Source organism: Bufo bufo, chromosome 6, assembly GCF_905171765.1.
Source record: "Bufo bufo chromosome 6, aBufBuf1.1, whole genome shotgun sequence".
NCBI classification, from domain to species: domain Eukaryota; kingdom Metazoa; phylum Chordata; class Amphibia; order Anura; family Bufonidae; genus Bufo; species Bufo bufo.
In genome coordinates, this window is record NC_053394.1 from 401,353,067 (window position 1) to 401,368,493 (window position 15,427).

At 42.5% G+C, this 15,427-nt stretch overlaps 1 protein-coding gene and 1 long non-coding RNA gene across 4 annotated transcripts in view; both read left to right on the top strand.

The window, feature by feature from the left end:
• Positions 1-15,427, top strand: part of LOC121004521 (zinc finger protein 260-like) — a 114,830-nt gene that overhangs the window by 99,060 nt on the left and 343 nt on the right. Inside the window, exon 5 of one of the 2 annotated variants that reach the window (XM_040436789.1) lies at positions 13,221-14,109. The exons of the other annotated variant lie outside the window; for it this stretch is intronic. Coding sequence (XP_040292723.1) covers positions 13,221-13,843 — 623 coding nt within the window. The 3' untranslated portion in view covers positions 13,844-14,109. Of the gene's footprint in view, positions 1-13,220; positions 14,110-15,427 lie in introns of those variants that run through there. 2 annotated transcript variants of the gene reach the window in all.
• On the top strand, positions 10,491-13,081 carry LOC121004545. Of its 2 annotated transcripts, none has more exons than XR_005779740.1 (3): positions 10,491-10,541; positions 11,023-11,125; positions 12,909-13,081. It is a non-coding gene; the product is annotated as an uncharacterized LOC121004545 (long non-coding RNA). The 2 variants fall into 2 exon arrangements; XR_005779741.1 differs by having other exon boundaries at positions 10,509-10,556.

The following is a 15,427-nucleotide window of genomic DNA, read 5'->3' on the forward strand; positions in this document are numbered from 1 at the left end:
AACGCTCCGTGTGTGAGGGTGATTCTCCCTTCTGGACCGTGCACGTCTTGCCGGAGCAAGCAACATTATACTGATTTATCCAAAAACATGAATGAACCTGGATCACACCTCCTCATGCTATGCTTTGATCTAATAACTTCTTCTCAGCGCCATAATTAGTATACCGCCCCCCTTATGTTGCATGCTTATATGAGGCATTAGTACACATTTTGATCAAAAAGCATAATCCCACTCACCACAACAAGGTTGCCTCCTCGAGTGGGAACCTACTCTAAATTTGGTGCGGCACTGCATGGCGACCACCGGCGCCACAGCACTGCACCAGCAGACGGCGGGACTCAGCAGCCAAACAACACCCCTGCTGTTTGGCAATGCCACCCTGGCACTGGGCCCCACCAGCACAGCACCACTGGCCGCCATGTGAACAGTTGTCAAAGCTAACCTTTATCATATGCTCTCAGGAACTCCAACTGAGAGCTGGTAGGAATTTTTATGCAGTTTCCTGCTAATTAAAACCACCTTGGTTGAATGGGAGGAGTGCTAACACCAGAGTGCAAAAAAGGAAAGGATCTATAAAATCTCCCAAAACAAGAATGAACCTGGATCACATCGCTGCTTTGATCTAATAACTGCTTCTCAGCGCCATAATAAGTATACAGGCCCCTATGTTGTTCTTGGATATTACACTGATTCATAATGCTGTGTGTCTGTGCATGACCTTACTGATACAGGATCATACTGACAGCGTTATTCCACTACCATTCTGTAGCAGTAAGGTCATACAGAGTCACAGAGCATTATAAATCAGTGTAATGCTGTGGGCTCCGAGGATAACGCTCACACATGGAGCTTGATTCCCGCCAATGGACCCGCCATATGTCAGTCTGGTGTGTGAACGTACACGATCATGAAGTTACCTTCCATGCTGGAGAGAAAGTGGATGAGTTATATATGCTGCAAGGAGAACCACTCTCAGGTGGCCAGTTCGCCCTATGGGCTATTGAAAATGATGCCTGGACTTTGGCAGTGGACCAGAACTCTTTGGAGGAACCCACGCCTGAGTGGAATGGTCGGCGGATCTTGGAACAAATGGAGATTGATATGAACCAGTTCACCGCCAATCAGATGGAGAAGATTGAAGCATTGTTATGGGAGTTTTAATCCGCCTCTTCCCAAAGTGAGAAGGACTTCAGGTGCACAACGACTATCGAACACGAAATACAGACTGGGGATTCTCCCCCGATTCGAGAAATGTACCAGCAGATTCCGCCCACACTCTACCAAAAAGTTAAAATGATGCTGTCACAGATAGATGTTAGATAGTGAAGTGGTAAAAGAGAGCCAAAGCCTGTGGGCTGCACCAGTGGTTTTGATGCGGAAGAAGGATGGATCCTTGAGGTTCTGTGTGGACTACCGGAAGTTAAACGCTGCCACAGTAAAGGACGCTTTTCCCCTGCCTAGGATTGAAGAGTCATTGATGGCATTACAGCGTACCAAGTTTTTTTCAACTCTGGACTTAGCAAGTGGCTACTGGCAAGTAACTGTGGCAGAGAAGGATAGACAGAAGACAGCCTTTATCCTACCCATGGGGCTGTATGAGTTCAACAGGATGTTCTTCGGGCTGAGGAATGCTCCGGGTACATTCCAATGCCTAATGGAACACTGCCTGGGTGAACTCAACTTTGACTCAATTCTGATGTGATAGTCCATGCACCTATGTTTGATGAACGTTTGAGAATACTGAGGCAAGTGTTAGGTAGGCTACACGCACATAGCCTTAAGATCAAACCGAGGAAGTGCCATCTCTTCCAAACAAGCCTAGAGTATCTGGGAAATATTGTATCAACTGAGGGAGTTCTCCCTGTGGAGAGTAAGGTAGAGGCAAGTGGCCGCAACCTAAGAGACTTCGAGAAGTGAAAGCATTCCTTAAGTTGGCTGGTTACTATCAAAGATTTATAAAGGGCTTTGCTAAGATCGCCGGACCGCTACACAAACTTTGAGAGGGACTGCCCAGGGTCCGAAGACACGGCGCATATCATGGGTGCTGCCACAGCAGCAAGCGTTTGACGAGTTGAAGAAAGCCTTAATTAGTGCCCCCATCCTGGCATATGCTCAGTATGACAGACCGTTCACACTCTACAGTCGTGGCCAAAAGTTTGCTGCTAAACTGCTTTTAGATCTTTGTTTCAGTTGTTTCTGTGATGTAGTGAAATATAATTACACACACTTCATACGTTTCAAAGGCTTTTAACGACAATTACATGACATTTATGCAAAGAGTCAGTATGTGCAGTGTTGGCCCTTCTTTTTCAGGACCTCTGCAATTCGACTGGGCATGCTCTCAATCAACTTCTGGGCCAATTCCTGACTGATAGCAACCCATTCTTTTCTAATCACTTCTTGGAGTTTGTCAAAATTAGTGGGTTTTTGTTTGTACACCCACCTCTTGAGGATTGACCACAAGTTCTCAATGGAATTAAGATCTGGGGAGTTTCCAGGCCATGGACCCAAAATGTCAACGTTTTGGTCCCTGAGCCACTTAGTTATCACTTTTGCCTTATGGCACGGTGCTCCATCGTGCTGGAAAATGCATTGTTCTTCACCAAACTGTTGTTGGATTGTTGGAAGAAGTTGCTGTTGGAGGGTGTTTTGGTACCATTCTTTATTCATGGCTGTGTTTTTGGGCAAAATTGTGAGCGAGCCCACTCCCTTGGATGAGAAGCAACCCCACACATGAATGGTCTCAGGATGCTTTAATGTTGGCATGACACAGGACTGATGGTAGCGCTCACCTTTTCTTCTCCGAAGAAGCCTTTTTCCAGATGCCCCAAACAATCGGAAAGAGGCTTCATTGGAGAATATGACTTTGCCCGAGTCCTCAGCAGTCCATTCACCATACTTTCTGCAGAAGATCAATCTGTCCCTGATTTATTTTTGGAGAGAAGTGGCTTCTTTGCTGGCCTTCTTGACACCAGGCCATCTTCCAAAAGTCTTCGCCTCACTGTGCGTGCAGATGCGCTCACACCTGCCTGCTGCCATTCCTGAGCAAGCTCTGCACTGGTGGCACTCCGATCCTGCAGCTGAATCCTCTTTAGGAGACGATCCTGGCGCTTGCTGGACTTTCTTGGACGCCCTGAAGCCTTCTTAACAAGAATTGAACCTCTTTCCTTGAAGTTCTTGATGATCCTATAAATTGTTGATTGAGGTGCAATCTTAGTAGCCACAATATCCTTGCCTGTGAAGCCATTTTTATGCAACGCAATGATGGCTGCACACGTTTCTTTGCAGGTCACCATGGTTACCAATGGAAGTACAATGATTTCAAGCATCACCGTCCTTTTATCATGTCGAGTCTGCCATTTTAACCCAATCAGCCTGATATAATGATCTCCAGCCTTGTGCTCGTCAACATTCTCACCTGAGTTAAAAAGATGATTACTGAAATGATCTCAGCAGGTCCTTTAATGACAGCAATGAAATGCAGTGGAAAGTTTTTTTGGGGATTAAGTTAATTTTCATGGCAAAGAAGGACTATGCAATTCATCGGATCACTCTTCATAACATTCTGGAGTATATGCAAATTGCTATTATAAAAACTTAAGCAGCAACTTTTCCCATTTCCAATATTTATGTAATTCTCAAAACTTTTGGCCATGACTGCACACTGATGGCAGTTTGCATGGACTGGGAGCAGTACTAGTCTAAGAACAAGACGGTCAGGAACGAGTCATTGCGTATGCTAGTCAATCCTTACAGGACTCTGAGCATAATACGGAAAATTATAGCTCTTTCAAACTCGAGTTGTTGGCACCAGTCTGGGCCATGACTGAAAAGTTCTCAGGATATCTCACCGGAGCACAGATCCTACTAAGAACAGACAATAACCTATTGGCCCACCTGCAGAATGCGAAGCTGGGCGCCTTGGAGCAGAGATGGATGGCTAGGCTGGCAAAGTTTGACTATACCATCAAATACCGTGCCGGTAAGGACAACGCAAATGTGGATGTACTGTCTAGAGTCACCTGGGATGTCCCAGTAGGTGAGGTTGATGAAGAGGATGAAGGGACTGAGATACCTGACCTTGGTCGGGTGCCCCGACAGTCACCCGTGTCCAGATTAAGTGGGGTGGCTACTGACAGCACTGTGCTGCTGGGGAAGACTGAGGAAGAATGGGCCTGAGTGCAAGATGATGATCCTGACTTAAAGAAGATCAAACATTGGGTGAAGACTGAGATATGGCCCAAGATTGAAGAGCAAAGTCTCTTGTCCTTAGATGGCTGGAAGCTGTTGCAGCAGTGGGATCGGCTGCAAATTCGAAATAGGATCATGTACCGGAAGGTGTTTCTGCCTACTGATCTTGAAGAAAGGTGGCAGATAGTGATACAGTAGCCTGGCCCGAAGGGTGGCCCTCGAGGGACATGAGAAGGGTTCCCACTTTGGAGCGGAGAAGACATATAAGTGGGTACAGAGATTCGTATACTGCCCGCAGTTGGAGCAGATTGTCCGTGAAGTGTGCCAGAAGTTTCGAGCATGCAAGCTGGTGAATCCTCCTGAGCAAAGAGCCCCAATTAAAATTTTCTGAACGGAGATCCTAATCGATTAGATCTTGATCGGCCAGTCAGTGAGGGGTCACCAGTATTGCCTTGTGATGACTGATCACAAAGTTCTCTGTGGCGGTACCTACCTGTGGACCAGACGGCGGAATCAGCTGCCCGTGCAGTGTGCAAACACTTTATCAAAGTGTACGGATGCCCGAAGCGAATACATTCTGATCAAGGGGAATGCTTCCAAGGGAAGTTGATGGATGAGCTGTGTTGGCTATATGGGATTGAGAAGTCACGAACGACGCCATACCACCCGCAGGGCAATGAGGCCTGTGAAAGATTCAACAAGACGCTTCTACAGATGCTCCGTACTCTGGAGAAAGAACATAAGTTGCGCTAGCCCGAGTATTTGCCTGAACTTCTCTGGGCGTATAATAATCGTGTTCATAATACTACCAGCTATACCCCACACATGCTGCTGTTCCGTTGTCCAGGGCAAGAAGTTGACGAAATGAACCTTGGACCTCTTTAGGATGAGTTCCCTAGGACTGCTGACTCACGGGTGCAAGAGCACCAAGACAAACTGAAGACTGTTCATTGGTTGATTAATGAAAGGTTGCAACAGCAAACCCCTGGGGACCATCAACCTGTGCAGACTACACTCTTGTCTCCGGGTGACAGCGTATTGGTTCGTGCTAAACGGCCCACAGATAAATTGGATGACCGCTGGGAGTCGCAGCCATATATTGTGAAACAGCAGGTGTATTGGGAAGGCCCAGTCTACGATGTCCAAAGGGAAGACTCTGATAGGCCGACTAGAATATTACACCGCAACATGCTCAGGCCTTGTCTTTCAGAGGATTGTTCCCCGACAGATAATTCTGGAGGTGTTCAGAGTCCAAAAGACATGAAGTGGTGGCTACTCCCTACGCTGCCTTTTCAGACTGACGAGTCGCCCACCCCCAATTGTGCAATAACGGACACTATTCCTGAAAAATGCGCTACCACCCCGGGAGTGGTTGGATCCGGTTCCTGCATCAATGACAGAGGACCCAGGCCTTCGCAGATCGGAGAGCTCCACGGAAGTTATCCCCACTCAGCGCTATGCCGCATACTAATTTATTTGGTAGAGCTGTCGGGATGCCAATATTCTAGTGCTGTGGCATGTAATGGTGTGGGGCATAGATCTTTAATGCATTATGCTGTTATGTGGTAAATTGTATAACTACCGCAACATATTACTTTGGTTAGTAGATGGCAGCAAAGGATAGATAGGCAGCTGCAATGTCGACTCTATCAGAGAAAATGTAATACCTAATTAGGTAACAAAGAGGAGAAATAGGCAATTTATGGGCTGTTTTGGACCCTCACAAGTGTGATAATACAGTGAATGTGCAGGTTTGACACTGCACTTGGCAAATCACATATTGAATCACAATCTTTTAGTGAAGGGGAGGAGGTTCCTGAGAGAGCAGGAAGTGACTGGATGAAGGCTTGCTGGGTGCTGGCTAGAGAGTAGAACTGCTCTGGTGCCTTTTAAGAGTGATTGGACCGGCTCACGGTGGAGACTGGCAGCAAGATAGGAGAGATTCGCAGTGATGATCCCAGGCGTTATGTGTCTGTAGGACCCAGTTATATGGCGGTGTATGGGCTGCAAGTTAAAGTATAGCCCTACGGGATTCACATGCTTACACCTGCCTATCTCTCTGGCTGCTTATTGGATATTATATGCTGGGAGCCAGAGTAAGGATTTAAGTTACAAGAGACAGACATCATTTCCTTGTGGGTTACAAATAGTATTGCGCAATACTTAGGGTGCACCCCAATGTAAGACTCATCCAGGAACATACAAGTGCAGTTAGGCTGATTAATGGACTTTGGGGAAAACATCACATATACTAGTATATTGTTAGGCAGTGTTACTTTTACTGTTGATTTATGCTCTGTTAGGCTACTTTCACACTTGCGGCTGGAACTGCGTGCCGGATCCGCCGATCTGTATGTTACTGAAAGCATTTGTGAGACGCATCTAGATGCGGATCCATCTCACAAATGCATTGCAAGAACGGATCCGTCTCTCCGCTTGTCATGCGGACAGACAGATCCGTCTTGTATCTTTTTCACATTTTTACTGGTCTGCGCATGCGCAGGCCAGAAGGTCGGATCCGGCATTCCGGTATTTTGAATGCTGGATCCGGCACTAATACATTTCCATGGTGAAAAATGCCGGATCCGGCATTCAGGCAAGTCTTCAGTTTTTTTCCGCCAGAGATAAAACCGTAGCATGCTATGGTTTTATCTTTTGCCTGATCAGTCAAAATGACTGAACTGAAGACATCCTGATGCATCCTGAACGGATTACTCTCCATTCAGAATGCATGGCGATATACCTGATCAGTTCTTTTCCCGTATAGAGCCCTTTTGACGGAACTCTATGCCGGAAAAGAAAAACGCTAGTGTGAAAGTACCCTTACCAGTCTGTGTTTATATATTCTCATCTACTTGTTTACTACATTTGTTCATTAAACTTAACTGCTGGGAAAGAACCGTTGTTTATGTCTGTGTGGCATCGTGAACACTCTGTAGCGTGACCTGGAGATCTGGTCACATGTACAGAAGAGAGAGGTCAGGGGTGCTAACGTTTTGTTTGTCAAAGTCTTACGGGTTTTGGGGGGACAAGTTGTATTTTTTTAATGACGCCATTGAATTTTTCATCTCATGTATTGCAATACTGTAAAGAAATTAGTGAAAGTGAGTGGAAGGAAAAAACATACATTACAATTATCATGTTATATTTTTATAGAGTTTCTTAATGTTTTATTGGCTTTAAAAAATGTTAGAGAAAAAAACACAATACTGGCATTTTTTATTTTTGTAAGGCGTCCACCATGTAGGGTAAATATGGCGATATTTTAATGGTTGCTGATTAAAATAAGGTCTATAGTAGAGATGAGCGAATCAATTAGAAACTAATCAGATTAATTGCAAATTTCATAAAAATTTCTATGCCAAACAAATCCGAAGTTCTGGCAATTAATTTCACATAAATCGTGTGAAAACGTGCAATGCTAGGGAGGCTTGTCCCTGTCGCCTCCTGCCATTGGCTGCCCCTACCAGCACTGGATGTTTTTATCCGCGCATAGGGAGAAGCAGCGGCGGCCATGCAGGGACCAGAAGCGATGCAGTTGCTGGGGAGCAAGGTAAGTATTTTGTGTGTGAGGGGCCCGGGCATATGGGGGGAAGGGCATTTCAGAAATCGGTTAACCCCTTTAACTTTTAATGCATTTTATTGTGTCACGAAACCATGCATATTACTGACCATATGCTGCAATAATTACAGTAATAGAGCAGTTTCATTCTACGCATTTTAAATTATCAATACCAGTGTGTAGTGTGTTTGTAGAAGGGGAGAAATTGTGCCTATAACTTTAAAGTATAGAAAAAACACTTGCAATTTTGCTAGTACTGTTTAATAATCTGTGTATCAAACCCGTGACTTTTCATTTGAAGGCCTCATAATAAAATGTGTGGTAAACATAAGAGTGCAAAATGCCTCCCTGAGTTAGCATGTGGGTAGTAGTGTAAACAGCAGTAGCAGCACCACAGTTCTCCCTCGCTGCTGATAAGTTCCACATTATTATTGAGGACATCAAGGTAAACCATGGTGATGGAGGTAGGGGCAGTGGTTGTGACAGTGGCACTCAGACCAAATACAGAGGAGGGAATTGGGAGGAGGGTCAATGAGCTGAGGATGACGTATTACAGTCTGATAAAAGTGGTGGAGACAGGACTTTAATGATGATTGTGTGTTGTACAGGAACTAGGAGCTGGATCGTGATGATCAAGAGGAGACATCAGATGAGGAGGCTGGTGGCTGTAGCAGCAATAAAGAGCAGAGGCAATGGAAGGCAAAAACCTCCAAGAGGAGTGACGGGGGGAAAATCTCCTTTTTTTCTGGTCCGCTCAAGACCTGGTGATACTTTTGATTCTGTGAGCATAGGCACAAGACGTGTCAGGCTTATGCCAAGGTCGGCTGCTTCTAGCTCTGTGTGAGTATCTCCTGTAATGCAAGTTTATCTCCAAAAGTCCAGCACAAAAAAACACATCTTCAGGATTAAAATAAGCCATGGGGGTTAATACATAAACCTAGGTACCAGGGCTCTATTGTAGTACATGTGGCGGCATTACTGGATCTTGTGGGAAAATATAACTGGCCAGCATTCTGAATCAGAACAAGTCTGTCCTCTGTCTTTCTCCACCTGGTCTTCTTTGTGGAAGCCAGCCTGCATCCCTAAGCAGTATAGTGTGCTTGTCATCATCATCAGATGCTTGCTCTCTTACTCGTACTCCTCCTCCTGCTCGTCCTTCAATCTGTCATGAGATATCCATAATGGAAAGTGTGGCCAAGAGAAAACTTTTCTCGACCAGCAGTTAGCTTGTCTGCAAGCTGAACCACCATCTGGCCAAGTGCCTGGCAGTGCAGATGCTGCCGTACCACTTAGTTGTGGTAAATGTGGTGCAGTTCCGCACTTAGTAGTACTATTTCTGCCCAGCTGTTTGGAATAATTGTCTTTTTAAAATGCCATGTTGCTCTATCCACATGAGGCACATCACCAGATAAAGTGGGAAAATATAACTGGCCAGCAATCTCAACAAGTCTGTCCTTATCTATGACAGTGTCCTAGACATCGTCCTTAGATACTTGCTCTGTTGCTCAGACTCCTCCTTCTACGCTCTGTCGTCAGTCATCGATAATAAAATATGTGGCCATAAAACAACTCTACATGCTCAGCAATCCAGATGTGCGGAAGCTGAACTCTCACCTGGCTAAGTTGCTAACAGTGCAGTTGCTTTACAACTTAGTTGTGGTAATTGTGGCGCAGTTCCGCACCAGTTATGAACACTGACAATTATATATTTTTTTTTTCTATAGGATTTGTATATGGTTAATGTTTTAAAGAAAATGTACAACCGACAGAGTAAAATGTGTAACAATGTAAGAATCTCATAATCATGTTAAGTAAAAGCAACACCAATAATCATTACCAATAAACCTGACTATATCATGAAAGGGTTAATTTTTTCCCATTTTATCTCCAGTAACTGTATTTATATCAGATTTTGTAGGATTTTCCATTGTCTAATCTTCTTTCTATTCAGGTTCCTACAATACAGGATCCACTCGGTAGATATCTTCTATAAAAGATCCTTCTTCTGATTGACCCGTCAAGGATTGATAAGGACAGTGACAAGATGACGGAGAGTATAATAAATCTCACCCTAGAGATCCTCTCCCGGCTTACTGGAGAGGTGAGATATTCTGATGATGTCACATTACATCATCTTATCTATGTTAGATGGACATGACTGGAGAGGTGAGGGACTCTGGAGATGTATGGAGTGATATTTATTACTGTGTCTCTGCATAACCAGGACTACACAGTAGTGAAGAAGACCTCTAGTGAGAGCTGTCAGGCCCCTGTGCCTGGTGGATGGGGAAGAATCCTGAGCCCAATCACAGGGCCTCCACCTCACCCCCTGATACATGAGGAAATCAATAGAGAGAAGATCCTAGAACTCACCAACAAGATGATTGAGCTGCTGACTGGAGAGGTGACACTGCTGGGAATGCTGGGACATTACACAGGAATACTATGAAGGGATTTGGGTGATGACTGTATCATTGTGTTGTCAGGTTCCTATAAGGTGTCAGGATGTCACCGTCTATTTCTCCATGGAGGAGTGGGAGTATTTAGAAGGACACAAAGATCTCTACAAGGACGTCATGATGGAGGATCACCAGCCCCTCACATCACCAGGTAATCGACATGACTAAATCCACACGTCCTCTCATTATCTGTATGTAAGGAATGAATTCAGTCACTGGATGTGTTTCCTACAGTTAAAGAAGAGAGAACAACAACGGAGAGATGTCCCAGTCCTCTTCTTCCACAGGATGGTTCAGGAGAACATCACAATGTCCCACAGGATGATCAGGTAGATGGAGATAAGGTCTCATGAAATGTCTCCTATGATCTGTAGGAGGCTGTGAAGATCTTATGTTCAGTCTTGTTTTATCCACCAGTATTATATGTTTTATCCGTATAATGAGAAAGGTGGAGAATGCAGGATTACAGCTGGGACATACCCTGGGTAAGGTTTATTAATAGTTTATTTACAATTAACAATAAAAATGAAGTATTAATTTGCACCTGGGGCAAGATAGGTTCAACTCCTGTATAGACATCTGTAAATAAAGGATTACAGCTGACCATAAACATTAAATGTTGTCTAGATCTTCTCACTATTTTCTTGTTGTAATATTTATACAGGAGACCTGCAGATATTGGGGTCACATAACTTCTACTATCCAGTCATTTTTGGCCGTTATAATAATTAATGATCTTTTCAGGTCACATAATACATTCTACACGACTTTTACAACCGTCTGATGACTTCTACAATATTTGTTTCACAGGTTCAGAATCCAGGTGAAGATCTGAACATTATATATGTTACAGAGACACATGTGAGGGGTGATGTGCAGAGTATAGAGGACATCCCTACAGATAACTGCCCAGGTGAGTAGTAACCACTAAATAAAGCAATAAAATCTCACTTTTGATGTATGTTTAAAAAATTTACTGAGATAAACCATTTGCTCCGTCTCGTGTAAGGATATTTTTACATGGCAGCATTCAATGTCATAACAAGCATCTATCAGCAATAAAACATTCGTTCCCACTTATTGGCCATTGTAAAACGCCCTTAAGAGTGTGCGGAATTTGGACTATAGTTATTTGTAGACATTTGCCTCTTTGGCTACAATGCAAAGCCATCAAATTGCTACTTTACTGCACTTTTAAGGGTTAACTTGCACTGTGATTTATACTGTTGTGTGCACTTATATGGTTTCATATTCTTGAACTACATTTTTATGTTTATATAACTCTGTTATTTATGTCTGAAGACTTGTTTTTGTCTGGAAAAGCTGCTTAGTCATGCCTATATACTTGCATTGAATTTCTTCTGAAGAGCCCCAACACGTGGTAACACTTCAACAGTGTCCTGAGGATCCAGAGTAGCTTTGGGTCCACCCCATTCCGGGCAACTGCAGATTTACCCGTTGGACGGGCATGTGCAGTTTCTATTTGAATAGAGGCAAAGCCAAATCCATATAAAACATCACTTTCAATCTGTAAAGCATTAAAATGTTCCATATGAAAGAAAACGATGATGAAAGGTGACACAATAAATCCAATCACCTGAAAAACAAAATGAAAAAACGGGATACTAAGGGCATGTTCATATTTGTGTTACAGTATTCATCACAAACAGTGTAGAGAAATGGCTACATTTGTGTCCGTGATATGCCGTTTCACGAAAGCGCTCCTGTCCCCTTCTTCAAATTGTCTGCCTGCTACCCATTGTACTTCGCTTGGCTCTGATACCGGCTACGTTACTAACTATGCTCCTATCTTTCAAACTGGCCGGTTACATCCCAACCATTCTCCTTATGATGACCTTTGACTCTATTTCTGACTGGGCTAACAATTCATAACTGTTACTGCCAGCATGATTTATCAAATGAAAGCAACCTGAGGATCTTCTTAGAGCAAATTCCATGGGGTTTGAGGGAAAAGCTCCTGGGATCCTTAAAATCCACACCACTGCTAAGCTCGCAACAAATGGATTAAGGTTTAGAGAATCTTCAAGTTCTAAAAATTGCACAAATAGAAAATATTGAGAATTAGTTATTTTCTAATATAACTTCTGACCACGATTAGTAACAGTATATGACATCATCCCACAGTGTTCTTCAGAATTCTGGGTTTGTCTTCTGATTCGGCATTGCTTGGAGGATTGCAATGGCAGATCCAACATCAGAGCAGGCTAAACAGTTACAAAGTCTACCACTGAACACCAGATACTTGCTGTCTGTCAATAACGATTTCAAGATATCCTGGCCCAACAGAGTTTTAATAAATCACATCAGAACCTGGCAAAATTATAATTTAAATCATAATTTAATGTCAGGTCATAGCCATGACTTTATTATACATGACGTGACCACACTACTTCTTTCCTCTGTGCTAAAGTGCATGTAGTTGTAGGGGAGTGTGCGAGACAGACATCACTGTTCATTTCACTAAAAAGGATTGGTGATAGACACATTGAAATGTGAACTTATGAAGATACTAGCATCAAGGCAGAGGTGGAAAACTACAGGAGAGCAGCTTGGTTGCCTAACATCATGATCTACTGGTTCTTGCCCCGAAGTTTGCTCTTAGATTGTGATCTGTTATGCAAACCACTGTTTTAAGAATTGAATAAATGATAATACAATTATTTTTTTCTTGGCAGATGACTATATCATGAGCTCAAAGGGACTTCCGATACCTAAAGATGTAAAAGCAAATGATCATGCTCTGGTACAAGATGCTTATGAAGTATATGTCATTATCCCAGATACACCCTCAGCCTTGCAAAGCAACAGTCAATCATCTGATCTTTTTCAGCGAGTCCTGCGTTTTGATTCATCACAGACTGTTAAGAAAAACAAAGAACACAGAAGAGGTGAACATCCAACAACTCCCACTGGGGAGAAGCCATTTTCATGCTCAGAATGTGGTAAATGTTATAGGATGAAATCAAGTCTTATTATACACCAAAGAGCTCATACAGGAGAGAAGCCATTTTCATGTTTAGAATGCGGGAAACGGTTTACCAACAAATCAAATCTTATTACACATAAGAGAATTCACACAGGGGAGAAGCCATTTTCATGCTCAGAATGTGGGAAATGTTATAGGATGAAATCAAGTCTTATGATACACCAAAGAGCTCATACAGGAGAGAAGCCATTTTCATGTTCAGAATGCGGGAACCGGTTTACCAAAAAATCAAATCTTATTACACATAAGAGAATTCATACAGGGGAAAAACCATTTTCATGTTTAGAATGTGAAAAATGTTTTATCCAGAAATCAGATCTTGTTAAACATGAGAGAATTCACACTGGGGAAAAACCATTTTCATGTTCCGAATGTGGGAAATGTTTTATCCAGAAATCAGATCTTGTTAAACATCAGAGAGGTCACACAGGAGAGAAACCATATTCATGTTCAGAATGTGGAAAATGTTTTAGCAACAAATCAAGTCTTATTACACATTATAGAGGTCACACAGGAGAGAAACCATATTCATGTTCAGAATGTGGGAAATGTTTTAGCAACAAATCAAGTCTTATTACACATTATAGAAATCACACAGGGGAGAAGCTGTTTTCATGTTCATAATGTGATAAATGTTTTATCCAGAAATTAGATCTTGTTAAACATCAGAGAGGTCACACGGGGAGAACCATTTTCATGTGTAGAATGTGGGAAATGTTTTAGCGATAAATCAAGTTTTATTTCACATAAGAAAATTCACACAGGGGAGAAGTTATTTTCATGTTCAGAATGCGGTAAATGGTTTAGGGAAAAATCAAGTCTTATTATACATGATAGAATTCACACAGAGGAGAAACCATATTCTTGTTCAGAATGTGGAAAATGTGTTATTCAGAAATCAGATCTTGTTAAACATCAGAGAGGTCATACGGGGGAGAAGCCATATTCATGTGCAGAATATGGGAAATATTTTAGCAATAAATCAAGTTTTATTTCACATGAGAAAATTCATACAGGGGAGATGTCCTTTTCATGTTCAGAATGTGGGAAATGGTTTAGCAATAAATCAAGGCTTATTATGCATGATAAAATTAACACAGGGGAGAAACCATTTTCATGTTCAGAATGTGGAAAATGTTTTATCCAGAAATCAGACCTTGTTAAACATCAGCGAATTCATACAGGGAAGAAGCCATTTTCATGTTCAGACTTGGAAAAGTTGTAACTTTAAACCAGAACTTCTTATACATAAGAGAATTCACACAGCGGAGAAGCCATATTTATGTTCAGAATGTTGGAAATTTTTTAATCAGAAAAGAGATCTTACCATCAGAGAATTCACACAGGGGACAAGCCATAATAATGTAGGATATGTTTTAGCCACAAATATCATTGTCTTAAATATCTATGAATTTACACTTGGAAGTATTTCTATTATAGCCAAAGTAAAGCAGTTTGGAACATTAAATGATAGAAATGTCTGTAATTACCAATATACATCTGTTATCCAAAAATACTAATAGAATCCAGAAAACATGACTGTAGACTAATCATGTGAAAATAATATTTCTCATGGCTACATAATGAATGGCCACTTTGTTATATAGATGCTTATCTAGTAAAGCATTGGATCTCCTTCGCCTTTAGAACCGAAGCAATTTATCGTGGCATAGATTCAACTATGTGTTGAAATCATCTCCTTCGCCTTTAGAACCCAAGCAATTTATCGTGGCATAGATTCCACTAGGTTTTGAAATCAGTGCTTCTATCTAATATTCTGTCCACATGGGCCAGGAATATTGGCCCATGTGGACAGGATATTAGATGGAAGGACTGACATCATCTGAACAGCCCATTGTATCCTATCCCAGAGATGCTCTATAGGATTAAGATCTGTGGACCATGAAGGCCAGGGAAGCAAGTAAAACACGCTATCATATTTCTGGAACCAATCCATGATGTTTACTTCCACACAAGATCCCCTTTTTGCTGGATGTGTTCTTTGATTCTACGATTTTTGGTACACTCTCGCTGTTCTGCTCTGTCCTTTAAGCCACACATCCAAACCCTCACCTCCACCTGTCGTTTTCAACTTAAGAACATCTCTCGTATTCGAGCCTTCCTAACCCTTGAGTCAACTAAAATGCTAGTGCATGCTCTTGTCATCTCCCGCCTGGACTACTGCAACATCCTCCTTTGTGGCCTCCC